The following is a 23689-nucleotide window of genomic DNA, read 5'->3' as shown; positions in this document are numbered from 1 at the left end:
GATTTTTGAATTTTGATGAAGTCCGACACCCATTTAATTTTTGTTGCTTGTGCTTTTTGATGTTGTATCTAAGAAATTGTTGCCTAATCCAAGGACTTGAAGATTTACTCCTATGTTTCTTCTAGGAATTTTATAGTTTTAGCCCTTACATTGAGATCTGTTATCAATTTTGAGTTCATTTTGTGTATGGTATGAGGAAGGAATCCCACTTCATTCTTTTGCATGTGGATAACCAATTGTTCCAGTACCACCAGTCTCTTCAAGCATAAGTTGAAAAGACCATTCTCTCTTCTTGGCACCTTTGTGGAAAAGCAACTGGCCATGCACGTGTGCATTTATTTTTGGACACTCAATTCCAGTCCATTGATCTGTCCTATGCCACACTGTCTTGATTACTTTATTTGTATTTATAGCTTTGTTATTTATTGTTAGTTTTACATCCTGTTTAAAATTCTCTGACTCATTACTACCAGGCTCCAGCTGTATTCTTTTTTGGAGAATCTCAGCAAAGACCTGAAGTACAAGGAAGCTTTTCTTTAAATGAAACAGGGGTCATTAATAACCTCTCTCAGTTTCTGAAGCAGCTGTACTGTGAGCAAAACCTTAGGAAGACAACACACATGAAAAGAATTTAGTATTGTAATAAAGTTAAACTTACAACAAGGTTAACCTGCATAATTTGAGTATACATAATCATTCTGCTACAGAACAATCAAGAGCAAAGAGTGAATAGTTCATGCAAACGAATGTGCTATACTGTAAATTTATACTATGCTTAGAGCAAATTTATCATTTTAATTAAGAAACACATTTAGGGCGCCTGGGTGGCTCAGTCGTTAAGCGTCTGCCTTCGGCTCAGGTCATGATCCCAGGGTCCTGGGATCGAGTCCCACATCGGGCTCCCTGCTCAGCGGGAAGCCTGCTTCTCCCTCTCCCACTCCCCCGCTTGTGCTCCTGCTCTCGCTATCTCTCTCTCTGTCAAATAAATAAAATCTTAAAAAAAAAAAAAAAAAAAGAAACACATTTATAGGGTTCTTTTTTTTTCTCTATGGCTCATTTTTTTTCCATCCTCCTCTCTTTAATGACCTTTCTTCCAGGAAGATAGGGACTCTCTTGTGTTCCTGAAACCTCCAGGTATCCGGTACCCCCAGCCCCCACGTACTAAGAGCAAGCTCTAGGGCAGACTAGGGTTAAGGAGTGGTGTTCCTCTCAGCAGAGTCAAGAAGCTGGTGAAGAAGGGCTGGAGAAAGGTGATGGATTCCATCCAGCAGGGGAGGAGACTATGGAAAGAAAACGTGTTGTGACAGAAACTGATGGATGTTTCTCAACACCCATTCTCCCTTTATCCCTCAATAAGAGAAGCTCAGTTTGCTTGGGGAGGCAGTGTGCCCAGCCAAAAGACGACCTCTCCAGACTCGTTTGTTGCTAGGAGAAGTGGGCCTGGGGTCCAGGGCTGGCCAATGATATATTAGTTGGAACTGCTGGGCTTCCAAGGAAGCTTTTTTTAAAGTGGGCAGATTTAGCTGGCACCTGTCTTTTGCCCTTCCCCCCAACCCCCCTTCTCGCCTGGAACATGGATGCAGTGCCATTAGCAAAAGGAACCACCCTGTGACCAAAAAAACAAACAAACAACACCAATGCTTTAGGGTTGGTCGAGCAGAAGAGAGGAGCCCAGCTCCTCCATTAGGTCTCTGAAGAGCTGGGCTAGCTGTCTCTGAACTTCTTGACATGTAAAAAAAAAAATAAATCCTTCACTTATTTAAGGCACTGATGTTTTGAGTTTCTGTTGTCTTAAGGGAAAGGTCTTCTGTCCTCTCTCTTCCCACCCGCCCCAGCCCTCCCACCTCCCACCTTCACTCCCCTCCTGCTGCACAGGTTCGTTGCTCCATTCCCATCTAAGTTCCCTCTGCCAGTCAGAACTGCTGCCCCTTTGGAGATTTTGCAGGAGGTGTGGGAAAGCTTATCACCTTCCCCAGCCCTCCTATCAGTGGGAGTGGAGGCACAAGCCCACCTTGATCCTTATCCTCCCCCTTCCCAGGTCTGGCTCCATCCAAAGAAGGAATGTGAAATGGCTGGAGGAAAGGCAAGCCCACCTTGCCCACATATGCCTCCACACTACCTACCAGGAATCCCCCTAACTGAGCAATTGGAGGTAACCACCAGACACTTCAGAGAGATTCAGGCTGGAGGGTTGGGCTACCAGCCACCTAGCTCCGTTCGGAAAAGAAGCTGGAAACATGAAATCATCTTGAAGGGCCTAGCATTTTGATATGACAAGGCAGCTCAGCAAGTTCTGGAAATAAAGCTGTCTGGCTTTGGATTTCAGCTCCACCATTGACTGTGTGGCTTGGACAAGGTACTTCACTTCTCTCAGTTTAGTTTGCTCATATGCAAACTAGACAAAAAAGCCACCTTCTTTTGTAGGGTTGAGAAGATGAAACGCGACAGAGCCACAATGCTTAGCACAGCCCCTGGCATATAACATAACAAGTGCTTGATAGAATGACCACTGTCGCTGTTATTATACTAGTGAAGAGCAAGGGCTTTGAAGTCATATTTGGGTTCAAACTCAGCTTCTCTATCCATCAATTATGTGGACTGAAGCTGTTTCCTAGTCTCTGCACCTTCGTTTTCTCTAAGTGAGGAAGAGAACTGCTAACTCACTCAACCATAAATACCTACGGCAGGCCTGCTCCACACCTGGTTTTCTGTTTTACCCGGGGCGTATGAAGGTGAGTAACACTGACATAGTCTAGTGAGGAAGACAGACACCAATGGAAAATCGCAAGGAACTGTAACAAATGCTACATCAGAGCGCTACACAGGTCTCTCTAACGGGGACATGTCCTGGCAGAGAGGCCAGAGAAAGCAAATGCACCCAAGGGTGGGAGAAGAGCCTGAGGGGTGAAACAGCATCTGCAGAAGCTCTGTGGACCCAGGGATGGTGGTGGTGGGGGGGAGGTCAGAGATGGCCAGGATGGCTAGTGTGGAGAAAGCATGGAGGGAAGGTGGTGTGACGTCAAGATGAAAGGTATGCAGGCCATGTGAGACCTCTTATCTAGTTTTATCTTTATCTTAAGAGTAATGGTCAGCTTTTCTGAAGGGCTTTAAGTGGTGTGTGTGTCAGAAACAGATAGTTTGCATTTTGAAAAGTTCAGTACACAGTGATGTGGAGAACGGAAAGAAAGAGCAGGGATGGTGAGGGTTGATGTGGCGAGAAGCTAGTACAGTAGGTCCAAATGAGAATGTTTGGTGACTTGACTCCTTGCAAGTAGGGAAACCGAATCTCTGTTTCAAACTAGAGAGTTAAGTCACTTTTAGTTTTGGGGTCACTCTGAGCACCCTCTTGAATAAAGGCACAAATGCAGGGGATTCATAGATCAACCAAAGCTACAACCATGGGCTTAGGTCGAACTCCCTGAATTAGATGATAAAGCTTGATAAACTCTTTGACTATATCAAGACCCCTTTGTTTTTACTAGTACCTCTTTCCTGAAGGTTATACTCTACTTCGCAAACCTCCTTTCCCTGTTCTCTTATCTCCCTATCCCGACACCAAATGTCCTGAGAGGATGATGCTGAGAGACGAGTCAGTTATCCTACTGTCAGAAACAGGAGAGCCTAATGGTCAACAAAACAAGAAAACGGTCTTTGTCCCTTTCATCCATTAGATCCTTATAAACTCCACCTTTTTCCTCATTTATGTAATTGATTCAAGGAGGAAGCAGATGAAAACATGAGTAAGGAATGGCCTCAGAACTATTTATACCTGGAACCTGAGGTGTTCATGGTATTCCTGGATTCGGGCCAGACTGGAAGAGAACTACGGATTCCCCCATTACAGCAAAGATCAGGTCTCGAGGTTGAAGCACAACATTCACTTAACCCAATGTATATATGGCCAATGTCAGCTAGGAAGGACACCAACAATGTTTTGCAAAAGTCCTATAAACCAGGACTATTTAGAGTGGAGCCCCGGATTGGTACCAGCCTGAGAACTCTTGGTTAGTAGTCTACAATGAGATAAATTTAGAATTTGAAGGTAGGCAGTTACAGCCTGTTATTGAAAATGGCCAGCAATTTTATGCCTAGTGAATCTAATAATAATGAATTTGAGCTTGTGTGTTAGATGTATTCCCTTCTTATTTAGTTTCTTTAGTAATTTATTTTTAGTGTATTTTACAAAAGTACCAGTCCACGCAGGCCTGGAAAGGAAAATAACTAGCGCTCCAATATGGATGGTTTGAAAAGCACTACCATAGCCACAGCTGAAAATTCCCTGATTCTTTCCTCACCGAGCTGACTGACAGCATGGGAAATTTTCTTCAATTCAGAGGACTGGAGATAAGTCTGAACGGGCAAGGAGCCACGGAAACATGAGTTTTAGTTCTCAAGGGCACGTCCTCTTCCCAGGCAGCGCGTATCTAATGATGGATCAACATAAAGTACGTACAAAAGCGGTATCCCAGCTACCTCACCACAGCTCGCAGCTCCGACAGGCTGGCTTTATACTCCCTGTGGCACCAAGTGACACCTTCCTTGTCGCTGTGCCACAGCCCAGCTTCTCCCGTTGTCCAATCCCATTTCCTTCCATTCCCTTCCCTTCTATAGGAATTGATCCAGGAGCACCCCTTAATAAACCTCTTGCACACCAATCTCCATCTTAGAGTTTACTTTCTAAGGGACCTAACTTTTGACATTGTTCAACAACAATATGACCTCAAAGATCATAATGGGAACTAATGATACCATGTGCTTTGAATTGTGACAAATAGTAAGAACTACCATTTACTGAGTACCTATCACGTGACAAACACTGTAGTAGGTGTATTACATACATAATCTATAGTCTTTTTTAAATTGTGGTAAAATACATATAACATAAATGAGATTGAGTCAGTGATCAAAAACCTCCCAACACACAGAAGTCCAGGACCACGCAGCTTCACTGGTGAAGTCCACCAAACATTTAAAGAATTAATACCAATCTTTCCCAAACTCTTCCAAAATGTAGAAGAGTTCCCTCCTCTTCTACACACTTTCAAAGTCATTTTATGAGGCCAACATTACCCTGACACCAAAACCAGACAAGGCTACCACAAGAAAAGTTCAGGCCAATATCTCCGATGAATGTAGATGCAAAAATCCTCAACAAAATAATAGCAAACTGAATTCAGCAACGCAATAAAAAGATCATATACCATGATCAGGTGGGATTTATTCCACACATGCAATAACGGAGCAACATCTGCAGATCCATGTGACACACCATATTAACAAAATGAAGGATAAAAATTATATGATCATCTCAATTGATGCATAGAAAGCATTTGACAAAATTCAGCATACATTTATGATAAAAACTCTCAACAAAGTGGGTAGAGAGGGAACATACCTTAACACAATAGAGGCCATATACGACAAGCCTATAGCTGATGTCATACTCAATAGTAAAGAGGGGACTGCTTGTCCTCTAAGATCGAGAACAAGACAAGGGGCGCCTGGGTGGCTCAGTTGGTTGAGCAACTGCCTTCGGCTCAGGTCATGATCCTGGAGTCCCGGGATCGAGTCCCACATTGGGCTCCCTGCTCAGCTGGGGGTCTGCTTCTCCCTCTGACCCTCTTCCCTCTCGTGCTCTCTGTCTCTCATTCTCTCTCTCTCAAATAAATAAATAAAATCTTAAAAAAAAAAAAAAAAACCAAGACAAGGATGCCCACCCTCCCCACTTTTATTCAACAAGGTATTAGAAGTCCTAGAGAGACCCATACACAAGAAATAAAAGGCATCCAAATCAGAAAAGAAGTAAAACTGTCTCTATTAGTAGATGACATGATATTATATAGAGAACCTCAAGGACTCCACCAGAAAACTATTAAAACTAATAAACGAATTCAGTAAAGTTTCAGGATACAAAATCAATATCCAAAAATCTGTTGCATTTCTATACAGTAACAATAAACTATCAGAAAAAGAAATTAAGAAAATAACTGCATTTACAATTATATCAAAGAGAATAAAATATTTAGGAATAAATTTAACTGAGGAGGTGAAAGAGTTATACACTGAACACTATAAGACATTGATGAAAGAAACTGAAGAAGACATAAATAAATGGAAAATATTTCATGCTCACGGATCAGAAGAATTAATATTGTTAAAATGTCAATACTACGCAAAGCAATCAACAGATTCAGTATAATCTGTGTCAAAATTCCAATGGCATTTTTCACAGAAATAAAACAAACAATCCTAAAATTTGTATGGAACCACAAAAGACCCCAAAGAGCCAAAGCTATCTTGACAAAGAAGAACAAAGATGGAGGCATTATGCTTCCTGATTTCAAACTATATTACAAAGCTATAGTAATCAAAACAGTATGACATATGGTATTGGCATAAAAACAGACACACTGATCAACAGAACAGAAGAGAGAACTCAGAAATAAACCCATGCATATATGATCAAGTAATTTAGGACAAAGGAGCCAAGAATATACAACAGGGAAAGCACAGTCTCCAATAAATGGTGTTGGAAAAACTGGACAGCCACATATAAAAGAACGAAATTGGACCCCTATATCTCAACCAGACACAAAAATTAACTCAAAAAATGGATTAAAGACTTGAAAGTAAGACCTAAAACCAAAAAACTCCTAGAAGAAAACGTAGGTGGTAAGCTCCTTAACATGGGTCTTGGTGATGATTTTTTGGATTTGACATCAAAGGAAAGGCAACAAAAGCAAAAATAAACAAGTGGGACTACATCAAACCAAAAAGCTTTTGTACAGTAAAGGAAACAACAAAATGAAAAGGCAACCTGCCAAATGGGAGAAAATATTTGCAAATCATATATCTGATATAGGGTTAATATCCAAAATATATAAAGAACTCATATAACTCAGTAGTAAAAACAAACAATCCAATTAAAAACGGCAGAAGAGGGGCACCTGGGTGGCTCAGTCAAGCATCTGACTCTTGATCTCAGCTCAGGTCTTGATCTCAGGGTTGTGAGTTCAAGCCCCGCACTGGGCTCCATGCTGGACATGGAGCCTACTTAAAATAAAAATGGCAGAAGAACCCAATAGACATTTTTCCAAAGAAGACCTACAAATGGCCAACAGGTAGAGGTAAAGGTGCTCAACATTCCTAATGACCAGGGAAATGCAAATCAAAACTACATGGAGATATCACCTCGCACCTGTCAGAATGGCTAGTATCAAAAAGACAAGAAATAACAAGCGTTGCACTGCTGGCAGAGACGTAAACTGGTATGGCCGCTACGTAAAACCTTACAGAGGTTCCTCAAAATATTAAAAATATAACTTTCATTTGATCCAGCAATTCCACTTCTGTGTATTTACCCAAAGAAAACAAAACCACTAATTCACTGCATGTTCACCCTCTGTTCGTTGCATTATTTACAGCAGCCAAAATGTATAAACAATCTAAGTGTCTGTTAATGGAAGAATGAATAAAGAAAACGTGGTACATATACACAACAGAGTATTATTCAGCCATAAAAAATAATGAAATCTTGTCATTTGTCAACATGGATGGACCTTGAGGGCATTTTACTAAAGCTAAATAAGTCAGACAGAAAAAGGCATATACCGTATGATCTCACTTACATGTGAAATCTAAAAAAAAACCCTAAAACAAGCTCATCGACATAGAGAACAGGTTCAAAGTTGCCAGAGGTGGGGGACAAGGGAAAAATTACCAGCTTAACCACTTTTAAGGGGACAGTTCAGGGCATTAAGTACATTCACACTGTGCAATTATCAGCACCATCTATCTGCAGAACTTTTTTCATCTTAAAAACCTGAAACTCTGGGGGCACCTGGGTAGCTCAGTTGGTTAAGCATCTGACTCTTGATCTCAGCTCAGGTCTTGATCTCAGGGTCATGAATTCAAGCCCCACATGGAGCCTACTGAAAGACAAAATAACAAAACTGAAACTCTATACCCACTGAAAGATAATCCCCCATTCTCCCTCTGGCCAGCTCCTGGTAACAACCATTCTGCTTTCTGTCTCTGAATTTGACTGCTCTAACTACCTCAAATAAGTAGAATTATACACCATTTGTCTTCCTGTGATTGGCTCATTTCAGTTAGCATAAATCCTCTAGGTTTGTCCCTGATGTAATGTGTGTGTCAGAATTTCCTTTCTTTTTAAAGGCTGAATACTATTCCATTGTATGTACATACCACATCTTGTTTATCCATTTGTCCACTAATGGACACGTGGGTTGCTTCCACCTTTAGGCTACTATGAATAAAGCTGCTATGGACATGAGTGTACAAACATCTACTCAAGACCCTGCTTTCAGTTCTTTTTGGTTATACATAATTGTACGGTAATTCTATTTTTAAAGTTTTTAGAAAACGCCATACTATGGCACCGAACTTGAAGCAAGAATAAGTGGGGGGAAGCAGGCATGAGATGCCTAGGCAGAGGGGCCTAAACATGAATAAAGGGACAGAGAACGAGCAGCCGCATGATGGGTGAGAACAGGGCTTAGCTCCGCAGTTTTCACAAGACGTTTCCTCTGCCACCTGCTTTCCAGAGCACATCCGTGCATCTTCAACGAGCCATGTAGAAGACTAGGCCTCTGCATCCTTGCCTAAGAGCACAACTAGCTCTCACAGAGCAATCACCCAAGAGAAGTTATATGCAGCATTGTCTAAGACACATGCAATCTATCCAACCTTCTACATATTCACTATCTTACCCTTGGATTATATTGGACCACAAAGGGACCTGGACTATAATGGTTTTGTCCCTCAGAAAACTGTCTTCACTGACTTGAACTGACATGTTTTGCCTTTCTGTAGCTCACACCGAGAAGTAGCCCCGTGAAACACACCGCTGTGTTGTGAGGGCACTGTTGCTTTGTTCAGTGTCCTTTCTCTAAAGCATGTGAAATACTTCTTTTAGAATAAGAGCTAGGCAGCAATGTCCACAACAGCCAAACTATGGAAAGAGCCCAGATGTCCATCAACAGATGAATGGATAAAGAAGATGTGTGTGTACACACACACACACACACACACACACACACACACACACACACTGGAATATTATGCAGCCATCAAAAAATGAAATCTTGCCATTTGCAACGACGTGGATGGAACTAGAGGGTATTATGCTAAGCAAAATAAGTCAATCAGAGAAAGACAATTATCACATGATCTCATGATATGAGGAATTTGAGAAATAAGATAGAGGATCATAGGGGAAGGGAAGGAAAAATGAAACAAGACGAAACCAGAGAGGGAGACAAACCATACGAGACTCTTAATCTCAGGAAACAAACTGAGGGTTGATGGGGGGGGGGGGGGAGGGATGGGGGGTGCTGGGTGATGGACATTGGGGATGGTATGTGCTATGGTGAGCACTGTGAATTGTGTAAGACTGATGAATCACAGACCAGTACCCCTGAAACAAATAATACATTATATGTTAATTAAAAAAAAAAAAATAAGAGCTAGGAAGGTGCACCTGGGTGGCTCAGTCGGTTAAGCATCTGCCTTCAGCTCAGGTCATGATCTCCGGGTCCTGGGATGGAGCCCTGCATCTGGCTTCCTGCTCAGTGGGGAGTCTGTTTCTCTCTCTCTCTCTGTCCCTCCCCCTCACTTATTCTCTCTCTCTCAAATAAATAAAATCTTAAAAAAAAAAAAAGCGGGCACCTGGGTGGCTCAGTTGGTTGAGCGACTGCCTTCGGCTCAGGTCATGATCCTGGAGTCCCAGGATCGAGTCCCACATCGGGCTCCCTGCTCGGCGGGGAGTCTGCTTCTCCCTCTGACCCTACCCCCCTCTTGCACTCTCTCTCTCACTCTCTCTCAAATAAATAAATAAAATCTTTAAAAAAAAAAAAAAGCTAGGAAAAAGCTTAATTTTCCTCTGGAGTATGGCTTCCTTTCTGAAAATGAGAACTATATACCCTGATGTATCATGTTTCCCTTTTTGTCTTGACTTAGAGAAGACTCATAACCAAATCTAACCTTGATTATCATAATTTTATTTGGTCTTATATTTGAAAAATGTGAAACATCTTGACTTTTGGCCTTGATTTTCCCTTTATATTTTGTTATTTTACTGTATGTGGTTTTATAAGACTCTATGCTAGTGATGGAAAGTATGTTGTCCCTGCTACCTGAAGCAAACTGCCGGAAACGCCTAAGCTGGCAGCTTTGTGTCCCGTCATCATGCTGTCCTGGTAGCAGGCTGGGACGGGTCTGCGGGTAGCACCTGCCGCCTTTAGGTCTCTACACCAGCAGCACTTTGTTGGATGAATGAATGCCAAGGATTCGAATTCTGTCCTTTGAAAGCTGCAAACGGAGAGAGAAACAACCCCACCGAGAGAGGTGGGGTCCTGAGGAAGGCGGACTTGCTACCCGGGAGAATGGTGGGAGCCAGCCGCTGACCTGGGCACAGGGATGGACTAACAGATGCGCTGCTGAGCCACTGATGAGCCACTGCTAATTGTCCCAAATAAGGTTGTAGGTTTTTATGAGGTCTGGCCCCCCGAGACTGTTCCCTATGCTTGTGTACACTAACTGTCCTTAACAGAGGTGAACTGAGGCTGTCTCTCTTCTATTAATCAACAGGCTATTGAGACAACTCGACTTCTCTGCGTAAAAGAGGAGGGTAAGAACATGTATGTACACACAACGGCAATTTATCTTGGAGAATAGCAGCAAGGATGGCTAAAGACAGAAGGCCAGCGAGGGGTCGTATTTCTAAAAAAGAGCTGCCGTTTTCAAGATGCCATGTTCTGATACCCGATTAACTACAAGCAATTCATTACCTAATACATTTTGAGCTCAGCCATAAGAAATTAAAAAAAAAAAAAAAAAACCCAACAAAAAACAAAACGCCTGTCAAATTCTAAAACATCTTCATTTGGGTTTGTCCCATGAAAAACGTGTCTTAATTTCCCTGGGAAGCAGATGAGAAGTGAATGAAAGGGGGGGAAAAACACCTCAAAGTCACTTTTTAGTCCAATTGAATGTAAAAAGGAGTGAATTTTTTTTTTAACCTGATAACCATAAACAAATAAATAACACTAAAATAGCAACTTCTAACCAGCTGACCTTTCAATTCACCTCATCATCTCACAACCAGGTTGGTTTTCCAAGTTAGGTCCTCCTTTTGTCCTGGGGATACATGCTACGTTTTACCCATATAGCTAAGGGGACATGCCGCACATTCAAGCTGTTCCTCTCTGGAAGCAGACAACTACTTAACTTGGCTTTAGGTTTCAAGAGAAGAGAGCTCCTGATACCTACGGGAGGTCCGAATGGAAACGCCAGCATGTTCGAAAGAGGAGTACACAAAGAAGGTATAAGAGACTATTGTTTTACGTTTACTAGCGGTGCTCTTCATTCAGAGGACAAGAGAAGCAGAGTCTTTTCCTTTATAATTATAATTTGAAAGACTAAATGTCAATGCCCATCATGCCAACGGAGCAATACACTTCAAGCCACCGTTCTCCACGCCCTACAGTTACCCACCCACACGCTTTGGGGCCCAGTAAATTCTACAGATCGGGCAAGCAGAGTTGTAAATATTTCCATGTACAAAGCTTGCTTTTTCCAAAGACAGGCATGGCTTAGCATGCCATTTTCTTTCTTTAGAACTTTTAGGAGCAATTATGACCTGAGGATATAAGGATGGTAAAGCAAAGGTATGTGCCTATAACAAGCATTTCTTTGAAACCAGCAGCAAGATGTGTGGGTTCCACACATCCACAGAGTATAGACTGATAACTTGTAGTGATAAGTATAAAAACTCACAAAGTAAGGCAATGTTATGCTGGTTACCTGCCCAGTTCAGGAATACAAGAATAAACAGGATCCTTTTCCACCCAAAGTGAATGGATATTACACAGGACAATACGAATCTGCTACAAGCTGGGGTGGTAGGCACAAGTCTAACCACCCAGGGTGCCAAGCATTTTTTCCAGTGGGTGTGTGTGTGCTTCTGTAACATAAATGTAATTTGAGAAAGGGGCCACTGCACTTTCCACTGCTCTTCATAACAAAGTAGTAATTGTTAACAATTGAAGAATCATCACTCCTCTCTTGGGAGTTTGCCAGCTCAGCAAGAGAGGATATCAATTTTCTGATGTTATCTCTCTCAGTGGTCCACTTCTTAATCCATTTCAGAAATAGAGTTCCCTGGTTTTCTTTAAGGCAAATGAACCCCCTTTGGGTGGGATCTTAGAAGTATCCCCCTACTTCCTCCAAACTGAAAGCCAGGTTGTTTCCTCCCCCACTTCTAACCAGGTTGTTCTGCTATGCTTGAGTTTTGTTTCTGAACGTAGAAAGTTACTAACTGAAAAGAAAGAGGCCTCAGGACAGGAAAGCATGAAATTTCAATGGCTGACAGCCAGGCGATTTGGCCATGTAGAGGGATCCACATCCTTCTTGTGTGGCTGCAGCCAGACTGAGACTAGCACCACACATACTGTTAAAACATCACTTGTAGAATACAGCCTATCAGGAAGTGAGTGCTGTGACCGGTCGCTTAGAACTTGGTGATACAAACCTAATTGATTCAGATTTTTTCCTGGTTCCTTGCAAGGCACATTAAAGATACTCTCTCTATTGCCGTGTGTTCTAAGAATGTACGAGTTGGGTATGGTATGGTGAAGTCAGTGTGGCTATGGAGGAGATGAGAACAAGGCTTGGCAGAAAGAAGCTGATTATACTCAGGGTCCCAGAGAGAGGGTCACTACAGGCCTCACAGGGCAAAACACCAGTGTGGTCAAGAGACGGAAGACAGGAGCGAGGAGAAAGTCTAGGCCAGAGCCTTATTTGGGATTTCCCTGGAAAAGGCAAGGCAGGGCAGAGTAAACAGCTTAAGACTGGCTAGTGTTAATAATTCTGGTGGGCTCTGGGCTACAGTCTCTCCCTGGCTCTGTAAGGCCCCAAATGGGAAAGCATCAAGAATACAGAAAACATAGTTAACTGGCTCTGTGATGAAGAGATGCCAAACAGGCAATACAGAATCTAGGAAGACACAAAATCGTGCATATATTTAAATATGACCCTTGCCTGGGGCAGCAGAGTGGGGGTCTTTGAGAGTCTTAGTCCCCAGTATCCTCCGGTGTGGCTCCCTCATTCTTTGATAAAGACAACTGATGCTTTCTCAGTCTTGGATAACATGCTATGCAAACACACTTCAATCTTCTCATCTCCTGTCTGCCTCCCTAAACCCACATATGAAGGGGTTCTAGGACTGTTACAGCTGGTGATAACATTCATTTTTGACTGTGGCTGAAGGGACCTCTGCCCAAGCTGTGATTCTGCCTACACCCCATTCACAACAAGGAGAAAGCAAGCATCCAGGTGATGGGCTATGGACTCTAGGGTTCTCTCCCTTCACTTCGTACACTACCTATTTCTCCTATTCAGCCTGGCAGGTGGCAGGTGGCAGATGGCCATGGGCTGCCTCTGGAGCCTTCCGGCAGTTATGCTGTACCATGGGAGGCTGAGCCTTCAGAGGCCCTCTGACCCACTCTGTTTTCTGAGTCCATACACACTTGGCATGAGGTCTCACCACCTCAGCTAATTACAAAGTACAGCATCACCTATCCCTAGCTTATGCGCAGCTCAGGCTCCGCAGGGCTGTGTTTGCAACAGATTTAAGTGTTGCGAGATGGGCTCTTTCCCAAGGCTTCTTTGCTGATGATCCTATTTTGCCATGTAATGTTCTGGGTGGATTGTAAGGGATACTAGTGAAATAGGTTCAAGGAAAGTGATATTACAACTGTGGCAGGTCCAAGTCTCACAGTCCTGGAAACTGATGGATATTAGTACCTCTTGGCAGGCCATTGGTTTAGTTTGGAACTTGGTGTCACATTCATTCTTCTGGCTGCCAGTCTCCTCAAGGAAATATGGACCTTCTCACTTTAGTTTTCTATATTTTATTAGTTGTTCATCACTGGATAGGCTGCTTCGTATCAGAATAAAGGACCATTGGTGAAGTATTACCAATAGAACTCTGGTTGTTTTCAGTTTCTCTGGTACATTTTGGTAGATGACCAAGCCATGGATTTGGTGTTCCTTTCTGTCTTCTCATTCCTTTTTGGAAAGAGTTCAGATGGGCTGGGGAAAGATATTTGAAGCTTTCTGATCCAATGTAAATGAATCCTGTGGTGGGTAAATAATTTTCCTCCCTCCTTTGCTCTCCTGGGGTATTTTGATGAATAATGCTTCTCAAATAAGTTTGTAAGTATTCCCCTAGAGGTAAGAAGGGTATTAAGCTCATAGCAGGTGTGCCTTTAATGCTTTAGTGTGTACGGTAGAGCAAAGAGGAAAGGAATCATCAAAACCTTGTGGTTTCATAGAATTTTCTGGAAAGTTCTGAAGGCCATGGCTGGGAACAAAACACTGTGGGGCAGCGCTGGTGGTGTGGGTACAGCCTCACGAGATCAAGTCAGGCCAACCCTTCAGTGTTGGAGATTTTTACGGGTGGGTGGTACACTGGGGTTTACAGTTTGTTTGGCTGCCAATTATAGCATATGCTTATCTTAACTCAGAAGAAAGCATAATTAATTAATCGGCCTCACCAAAAAAACCTTTTTAAAAAAATTTTGTTCCTTCCTGCCTCCCATTATTTGGAAGTCCAGTTCACAAACTACACAACTCTAATCTAAAAGCCTTCTTTAATAAAAAGTATCTTTAACAATATTCATTCTCTTTAGAGGCTATTGCAATTTGACCTTCAAATGTTTTCCAATGTATTCTGTTACTCTTTACCTGTGATAACTCAATTATGGTTTTAGTTTCTTTCTTTGATTGGCTTCAATGTCCCCATATTTTTAAACAAAAGCCTCCATGATAGTAAGGAAATTTCTTACTGCCACAGCGCCACCTACTGGTAGGCCAGTACAGAAGCAAGCTAACGGTAGCTTAACTTTGACCCACACTTTGGAGTCCTTCTGAGCTCTGGTTTTATAAAATGCCAATTTCTTTGTCATTCTGAGAAACTATCACTTCTCTTGATAGCTATTTTAAGCCTCTTGCTGTGATATAAAGTCAGCAAGTTATCCTTAAAAAATATGCTCTTATTCTTACTGTTACCTTAAATTGGCCCTGACTTCACCGACTTTGATTTTCTCTGTCCTATAACTGTAGCAAGGGCTCCAGATTGTGTGGGCAAGGGTTTGGATCTGGCGAAAATAACTTGGGGAGCTTCCAAAGATCCTGAAAAATGTAAAAAAAAATCCCTACTTAACACTTTATTTGATCTTGGTGAAAGGACAAGAGGTCAAATCTAAAACTAGGTCTTAGGATAGGACAACAACGAGAGAGAAGAATAGCAAGGGACACCAGGCCTGGAAAACTGCCCAGAATATAGCATTAGGTGGCGGGTGACAGAAGGACCAAAGAAGGAAAGAGAAGATTGAGAAATACACAGAACATAAAGAAAGGAGAAAATAAACAGCTATGTGTATTTCAAGAAAATAAAACCAAAAACCAAAAAAAAAAAAAAAAAAAAAAACCTAGGTTTTAGGGGATCATCGTTTGCCCAGGTGCTGACACCAAGTTTCCTGCCAAACACCAAATCTGTGCCCTTTGCTTTCTAACATTGTAAGAGTGGGTAATCAACCCAAATTCTTACCCCTCTGGCTCTGGGGAGAGAAGAACATTTTGGGAGCAATAAAGGATATAAGTCACTAGGGCAAGCATCTCAAGAGCTTTATTTATTTTCATTATTAATCTATTATACTCCAGATCCATCCAGGATCCATGACAACTATATAACGCTTGGTGAAAGGAATAAGAATCTAATAATAAAAATAGGTCATTCTGCTGAGAACTGCCAGGCAAATAATTTCGCTTGAAAGTTAAAGTGATTTCTAGATCCTCAGAGTTTACGCTCCACTGGGTTTACTCTGTACTAAAACAAGTTCCCTTCTCTTGTCACATGGAGAGACAGTGAAGTGGGCAGTCAGAGTCACACTGATGTGCTGTTGCCCCGGCCCCATGCAAAGAAAGAGGATAAAGCTAAAGTGCATTTTACCAAGGCCCAAAATAACCGATACTTAACAAGGACATTGTTTCTCACTTCTTGTAAATGAAATCCAGCATTGGTGTTCAAAAGGCAGTAAGAATCCTTCCACCAACTACAGACCCGTAAGAGCTTTAAACAACAACAACAACAACAACAACAACATCAACAAACGGGGGTGGGGGGCAGGCAAAGGCTGGGCTCCAGGACAGAAAAGGCGTAGGCAGAAGCTAAGGCCAGGGATGAAGGCAGCTGGTATGGCCTCAGACCCTATAAGAATGGTGGTTTACATTATCAAGTCAGCATGAGAGAAATGCCAGTTATCTAATCTGTGGCTCTGTGCTATTTTAGTTCACCATCGCCACTTTAGAACTCAAGAACGCCATGGTTATAAAGAACGGAGGCCAATGGCTTTGGCTTTGAGCCAAAGGCCCTCACTCTAGCGTCCTTCTCAAGTTTCCCAATTTGCTGACTCTACACCTTCCCTTCCATAGCAAAGTCAGAATGTTTAGCTTGAAGTAGAGAAGTCAAGGAAAAAGTAACATTCGTGGAGCATTCCAGGCCTTCTGCTAGCAGCTTTCACATTCACTACCTCATTTAATGTTCATAATTAGAAGAACAATGTCGCTAGGTCACCATCAGTGGGAAAGGATTCGGAGTTGTTTTTCAACAGTGTGCTGGGATGAACGAATATCTCATTCAGGCACCCGACGAACAAAGTGACACAGCTTTAAGGCCTGGTTGGCTAGACTTGTAGAGGGTCAAGGGGCCAGGAAACAGACTTTTGCTATATTCATGCACTCAATAATACCATGTTTAACCAACTGAGTTAACTGGACCAGACAGGGGCTAAATACCTTTCAAAGTCAGTGTAGCGATTCCTGTTGAGGTACAAACGTCCCATCTCTGAGAGACATGTAAACTTTGACTTATTATGGGGGTTGTTCTCCCTTCTTGCGGGTTTAAAGAAAAATGTTTCTAATAGCAACCTACCCTCCTTTTTGTAGGACACCCTTCTGAACCCCTAGAATAACACCTCTAAATCTGCGTGTCATATAGAAAAGCACATGCTTTGTAGTTGAAACACTGGAGTGCCAGGTAGCTACTTACTAGCTGTATAAATAACTCTAATGGGGTTAGTTAGCATTGTACCGCTAAGGCAAAATGTTTATTAGGAAGTATGGAAAATGCCTGAGACTCACTATACCATGTTCATCAGTGTTTCTTTAACTAAGGATCAGGAACACCGGGAAAGGCACAGAATAGAAACAAATTCAAGGCACGTTAGAGGCCCAGAGTCATTGGAGACAAAAGCAGTAAGCAGCCTAAATAAGGCGAGAAGAACACACTTGTCTTAAGGCAGAAGCAGGGAAAAGGTAGATATTAGAATCCAGGGAGATACACAACTTCTCTTTGCTCTGCGACTTTGTGCTGCTACTGAATGCATTACAACTGTTACAAAATCTCTTAACAGATAACTCCAGTCAATAAATATTAATTCATGATCGAGATGCTGAGAGTATGAGCCACCTGGCTCCTCAAATTTCCAACTTCCCCAGCCAGAGCGCATGCAGAGAGTTCAATTCTGTACTTAACACATCAGTTAGACATGCAAATGCAGTAGGCAGGTTTCCTGCATCTCCTTTGCTTTGCAATCCTCTCTGGCTGCAGCAATTTGCTGGATAGAGATACTCAGCTGTCTATAGTGCAAAATTCTCCCAGCCACCCATTTCCCAGGCCATAACAGTTCCAGTGGGAAGTCTCACTTCCTTAAAAATAACGACCATATTCTAGTAATTCTTTCTGGGGGTAGGGGAGGGGCAAGTAGACACCCATCAAATATTTCTTGAATTCAGGTTCTGAGATCGTAAGCGGAGAGCAAATCTTTATACTCTTATATCATTACCTGCCCTGGGTGTCGTTATAAAGCTTTTCTCTGTATATTGTGTCCTTTAGTTCCACAGTAAGCCTATGCGATATATGTAATTATCCCCATGATACAGTCTAACCAGGCTTCGCAGTGGTCTTATAATCATTTGAAGGTCTATTATGTCACACACACACACACACCCCCTCCACACCCTGGCCCTAGACTCCTCGATGGCTGCTTCTTGCACTCAGGACTAAGTTCCCTACATGGCTCACGAACTGGCCCTGTTACCTCTTACGACCTCTTCTCCTGCTGCTCCCTGCCCACGCTCTAGTCCCCAGCCACGGTGACACAGGAGGGCTCGCGGACAGCGCATTTGCACCCCGCTACCCCCCGCCCCTGTTTGTGCAGGCCTTGTTCCCTCTTCCCGGAACTCCTTCGGCTCCATGCCTCCCCTCTCCTGGGGGACCTGTCAACGTGCAACCCTTCGCTTAGATGTTTCTTCCCCTAGAAAGCCCAGGCCAAGTCGCTGGGGTTCCAATACGGCCCCGCCATTTACTAGCTATGGGATCTTGGATATGTTTCATAATCTATGCCTTTATTTCTTCAGCTGTGAAATCGGGAACACAGTTCCTGTTCTATGCCTGTTTCGTGAACAAATGAGTTATCACATGTAAAGCATTCAAAACTGCCCGGACACCCCAGATGTTCAGCCAGTGCTGTCTACGGTTATTGTATGCATCCCCAGTACCTGAGATTTACCCAGCCTGGAGCCACTCCCTGCTGACTCTCTTCTTTTCCTGAGTCTGTAAGGTCCCTGACCACAGGGTCTGCCTGGTGCACCCTCGATGTCCCTCGGTGCCCAGCATCTCACTTTCTCCATGGGAGGTGCTCAATAAGAAATATTTGTTGAATGGAATCCGCGTGATTTTAATTTTCTGATTACTTATTAGTATGCTTTTATGAATTGGTCCTCACAGAAAACTCCCCCTGGACCAATGCTGTCTGACTTACACGTGGGTACCTACACTAAGAGGCTTTAAGACCTCAGTAAGCACCTGGCAACAGACCAACAGGCCATTACATTAGCACGACAGGACCCCGATCAAAGACCACAGCTCCGTCGTGCTGAGGAGTTAGTGGGAGATACTGCATGTGGGGATCCTGTACCAACAGTGGAACACCAGTCAGTTACGGACCTTTTCACTAAATGCTGCAAATCTGATTACACTCTCCCAGACCGAGAAACGTCATCTACCTCGAACTAGTTCTGGAAAACCATTCCATCCTCAAGTGCCCATCTGCCAATGCTTCAAAGGCCCGGATGCTTCTTCGTTCTTTGAACTGCATGTTTCTCCAGAGGCAGAAGTGAGAATATGCCCAGCGCGGCACCCCGCCCTGTCACCCCGGCCGCGGAAGGAGCCGGTGTGCCCACTAACCTGCGGAGCTGGTGATGGGCGCAAAGGCCGCAGCGTTAAAGCTGCTCTGGAGTCCGTTCAGCTGCCCTTCTGTGGAGGAGCCTCTGAAACACAAGCAGCTTGGTTAGATCAGCAGACGGAAGGCTGAGATCAAACACATGCCCTCCAACGGCTCTGCCTCTTGCTCTTGGTGCTCTCTCATGTGGCTCATTCCCTTGCTTCCTTCAAGACTTCGTGCAAATGTCATCTTATCAGAAAGGACTGCTATGACCAACCTATCCCTTCTTCTGAAATATGAAAATGTCTTGCCTATCTCTCTCCACTGGAATGTAGTTTCAAGAAAGCACACGCTGTGAATGGGGCGCCTGGGTGGCTCAGTCGATTAAGCGTCTGCCTCGGCTCAGGTCATGATCCTGGAGTCCCGGGATCAAGTCCCACGTCGGGCTCCCTGCTCAGGGGGAGTCTGCTTCTCCCTCTGACCCTCCCCCCCTCGTGCTCTCTCTTGCTCACACTCTCTCTCTCAAATAAATAAAATCTTAAAAAAAAAAGAAAGCAAGCACAGGCTGTGACCACTGCTGTGTCTCCAGTGCCTAGAACAGTGCCTGGCACCTCATAAGCACTCAACAAACATTTGTTTATCAAATGAATAAATGATGTTCCCAGTACTGACTTGAATAAATCAGGAGTAAAGGCATTTTTAAAAAACCAAGTTTCATGTGGACCGGTGATTCTCAACTGAGGTACAAAGGAGGGACAGATTTTGCCCCCACCCTTCCACAAGGGACATTTGGCAACGTTGACACCTCTGTGGTAGTCACACCTGTGGGGCCTAGTGGCATCTGGTGGCACGAGCCAGGAATAGTGCTAACTATCTCCTACGGGACCCTGGAAGGTGCCCCCACGCAATTTTCTAGCCCGAGACATCAACAGTGCTGAGGTTGAGAAACCATTAGAGAGAGGCACCCCCCCCTTATGTCAACTCGGACAAGAGACAGGACAGAGTATACTGGATGCTTTGGGCCCAGATTCCCCAGCCACATGTCTTAGAAATTCTATGATTAGCTTACAGACCATACCGGGTCTCCCTATGACAGGCTCTTACAGATCTGTAATTCTTTCATTGCATTTACCAAAATTATGAGACTGCGCAACTGGTTGCTTAATATGTTATCCTTGCTAAAAAGCTCCAGAAAGACGGAGACTGTATCAGCCTTATTCACTGTTGTATCCATAGCTCCTAATACCACATTTTACGCACATTAGGCATTTATTATTTTAAAAATAATCTCGGGGCGCCTGGGTGGCTCAGTCATTAAGCGTCTGCCTTCGGCTCAGGTCATGATCCCAGGGTCCTGGGATCGAGCCCCGCATCGGGCTCCCTGCTCCGCGGGAAGCCTGCTTCTCCCTCTCCCACTCCCCCTGCTTGTGTTCCTGCTCTCGCTCTCTCTCTGTCAAATAAATAAATAAAATCTTTTAAAAAAAAAAAATCTGATCCATTGTCCCATAAATACAAATTACTTGTTGGACGCATCTACCTTGACTTTAGCTGATGTGTGAAAATTTTACCTTGGAAGATTAAAATTTTCATATGCTCAATTCTTTATTTGTTGGGCAGCATCCAATCCAACCTGTGAAACCCTTTTCCTAGCATTGTTTTTCCATTTATTCATCCACACAAAAAATATTTCTTAAGTACTACCTCTGCTTGGTACTAGTGAGGAGGTAGAGATTAGGCAAATACATGAGGTACAAACTATGTGATAAATGCTCAGGAGAAAAAGCACAAGGTGAAACAAGGGAACCTGATTGAGATGGCGATGAGAGTGGTCAAGGATGGTCTTTTCAAAAAAATTGTATTTCAGCCGAGTCATGAAGTTATGAGAAGTAGGGATTGGCCAAGAGTAGGGAACAGGTAAGAGCTTTCCATGGAGAAGAAACAGCATATACATATAATGAATCTGACACAGAAAGGGGTTTAGAATGTCCTAGGAGCCTTTAAAGACCAGCCAGGTAGAGGGGTAGGCAAGCAGTGTCTGCCAAACATCCTTGACAGGAACCACCTGGGATCACTTATTAATCATACAGCTTTCCAGGCCCTTCCCTTGGAGATTCTGACTAAGTGGGTCTGGGATAAAGCCTGAGAGCTGAGGCTTTTTATAGCTCCCCGGGTGTCTAAGTGATCTCTATCACCAGAGAAATGAGGAAAACGTGACTCGTGGGTAAGGAGAAGGTGGTACGAAGAGCACTTAGAGACCCTGGCAGATGCTTAGGTGCTCAGGTGGTCCTTACACCCCCAACAGAGACATGCCCCTTGAGAACACACCCCAGCAGTGATGCGAGGATCACACTGTCTTGTACCCTTCCCCTCCAGCAAGCTGTGGTCTGGGCCCTACCCACTCCTTTCCACTCTCATTTGGAGGACAAAGGAACCGGAGACAAAAAGGAGGAAGGAACAGAGGGCTTCTCCCTTTTCCCATAAGCTTCAGCCTCAGAGAGCTACATCTGAATGCTTATGCATTTTATTTCAGCCCTTTATGGACCCAAAGACCTATCCAAAGCATCTGTAGCTAATATTGGCTCTTCCAGGTCCAAGTGAAAAAGGAAATGTTCTGGAGCCTGGGATGGGCTCTTTCTTCTATAGAAGTTAAAAACCACTCAAAATAACAAACAGAAACAAAAACCTTAGGGCCACTTGCCCACATTAGGGGCAGTGGAGTCTAGAAAAGCCATGGGGCTGGTCTCAGGATCACAGAGGAAGCTCTGTGTGTTAAACAGTAAAAAGGAAGCAGGCAGGCAAAACACTGGAGTCTGTAGAAGAAACAAAAGCACTGAACAGGGAGCTACCTGAGGGATGAGCAGAGTCCCTAGGTGTTTACAACTAGTGAGTTCAGGATCCTCAAACTCTTTCTCCTCTCCTCTCCGGAATTCTTATCCCACCCTTCACCCTCATGGGCTTCCTTCTGTTCCTCTCCCAACATCACCTGCCCCTCTATGTCCGTCCCCTTTGTCCCCAGCGCCAGTCACTCTTCCATCCTCCTCTCTCCATCCATTCCTATCACAGGCCTTGGGACTCACCTCTGAATCTGACTGAACATTTCTAATGATTCTGTTTCTAGCATAGGCTCCCCATTTCCCCAGTGGTGGAGAAATGTGTCCAGCAGCCGTTCAGGAGGAAATTCAGAGTGAATTTTTCCATGAAAACACTGGTACACAAAATGGTTTGGGCCTGTGTTTTTACTACTTCAGGCACACCAGGGGTAAATATGCTTGTGTTGTGATAACATCATTTCCCTGGGAAAATACATTCCAGCTTCTGGACAACCCACTCCTAAATGAGAACTTTTGAACCACAGCTTGTTTAGGGCCTGTATGTTAATTTGCTCTTGCTGGTCTGCTTCTGCAATCATTCTTTGCTGGTTTCCTGGGAGCACCTGTGTTTTAGGAAATAGTTACACAGGAAGGTATGTATGTGTTCCCTTGCTTGTCTAAGTCAGTCACTGTGCTTTAATGTCAAGACACCTCATAGGGTTGTTGAGGATTAAATAAGATGGTGAATCTTAGTGCAGTGTCTGGGATTATATTAATGGCTAAATAAACATTAACTTTTATTAGTATTTGGTATTTTTACTTGGAAATACTAACCATCTTTGCATTTGCTATAAGCCTATTAAGTCGGGTGACTCGGTGACTCTGATTCAATGTGGAATATGAGTGCTAAACTGTAGAAGAAGGACCACGACATATTCAGAACGTAGAAGTTAACAGCAATTTGCTATTAAAATCAAAAGGTAGTTAAGTGGCAATCTACCAGGCAGCAATCTCATGGTCAAAATTACTCTTCAACTCCCTGAAGAAGAGAGGTCTCATTTGAGATTGACAAACTACCTCTCAATAAATCCAATATACACTTTTCAGCATCAGAACAAACCACCATTTCTTCAGCTGTGCAACAAATAAAGTGGCTGGCCTGTCATCTAACATGGCTCTCTGCATGAGAAGAACACACAGCACAGGGGGAGGCTCGTGGGAAATGAGACAGATGGGAGGAACGATGCATCTCCCATCCCATCCCAAGAGGAATGTCGAATGGAGTCCAGTGCTACTGAAATTGCACATTCCCTGTCTCTCTGGAGAGCTGAATGTGCAAAGCTACACGTTGTGTCTGGTGCAGTCCTGTTACCTGTTGCTTGCTGACCATAGTACATAAGGAATACGAAGAGGCGGCTCTAAGATGAGCTCAGAAAAGTGACTTCTGAAAGTATCAAGAGTTTTGCAGAGAGGAATACTGAAAAGATGGGACAAGAAAAGTGCCGTTAATTTTATACTATACAAAAGTTAGAGTTTAAACCAAGAAGAGTGCTAGATGTGACTACGCAG

General features: G+C 43.4%; 1 protein-coding gene across 16 annotated transcripts in view; it reads right to left on the bottom strand.

Moving 5' to 3' along the window:
* The window catches only part of TTLL5 (tubulin tyrosine ligase like 5), a 274403-nt gene that overhangs the window by 27028 nt on the left and 223686 nt on the right, over nt 1-23689 (bottom strand). For all 16 annotated transcript variants that reach the window (XR_004299582.1, XR_004299581.1, XR_004299583.1 and 13 more), the window contains one exon: nt 19334-19416. Coding sequence is in view for 13 of the 16 variants with exons in the window: in XM_032405630.1 (XP_032261521.1) it covers nt 19334-19416 (83 nt within the window). In the remaining 3 variants the exon portion in view is untranslated. The remainder of the gene's footprint in view (nt 1-19333; nt 19417-23689) is intronic.

This window comes from Phoca vitulina, unplaced genomic scaffold (assembly GCF_004348235.1).
Source record: "Phoca vitulina isolate PV1807 unplaced genomic scaffold, GSC_HSeal_1.0 scaffold7, whole genome shotgun sequence".
Classification (NCBI taxonomy): domain Eukaryota; kingdom Metazoa; phylum Chordata; class Mammalia; order Carnivora; family Phocidae; genus Phoca; species Phoca vitulina.
This window is presented reverse-complemented; position numbering and strand designations above follow the sequence as displayed.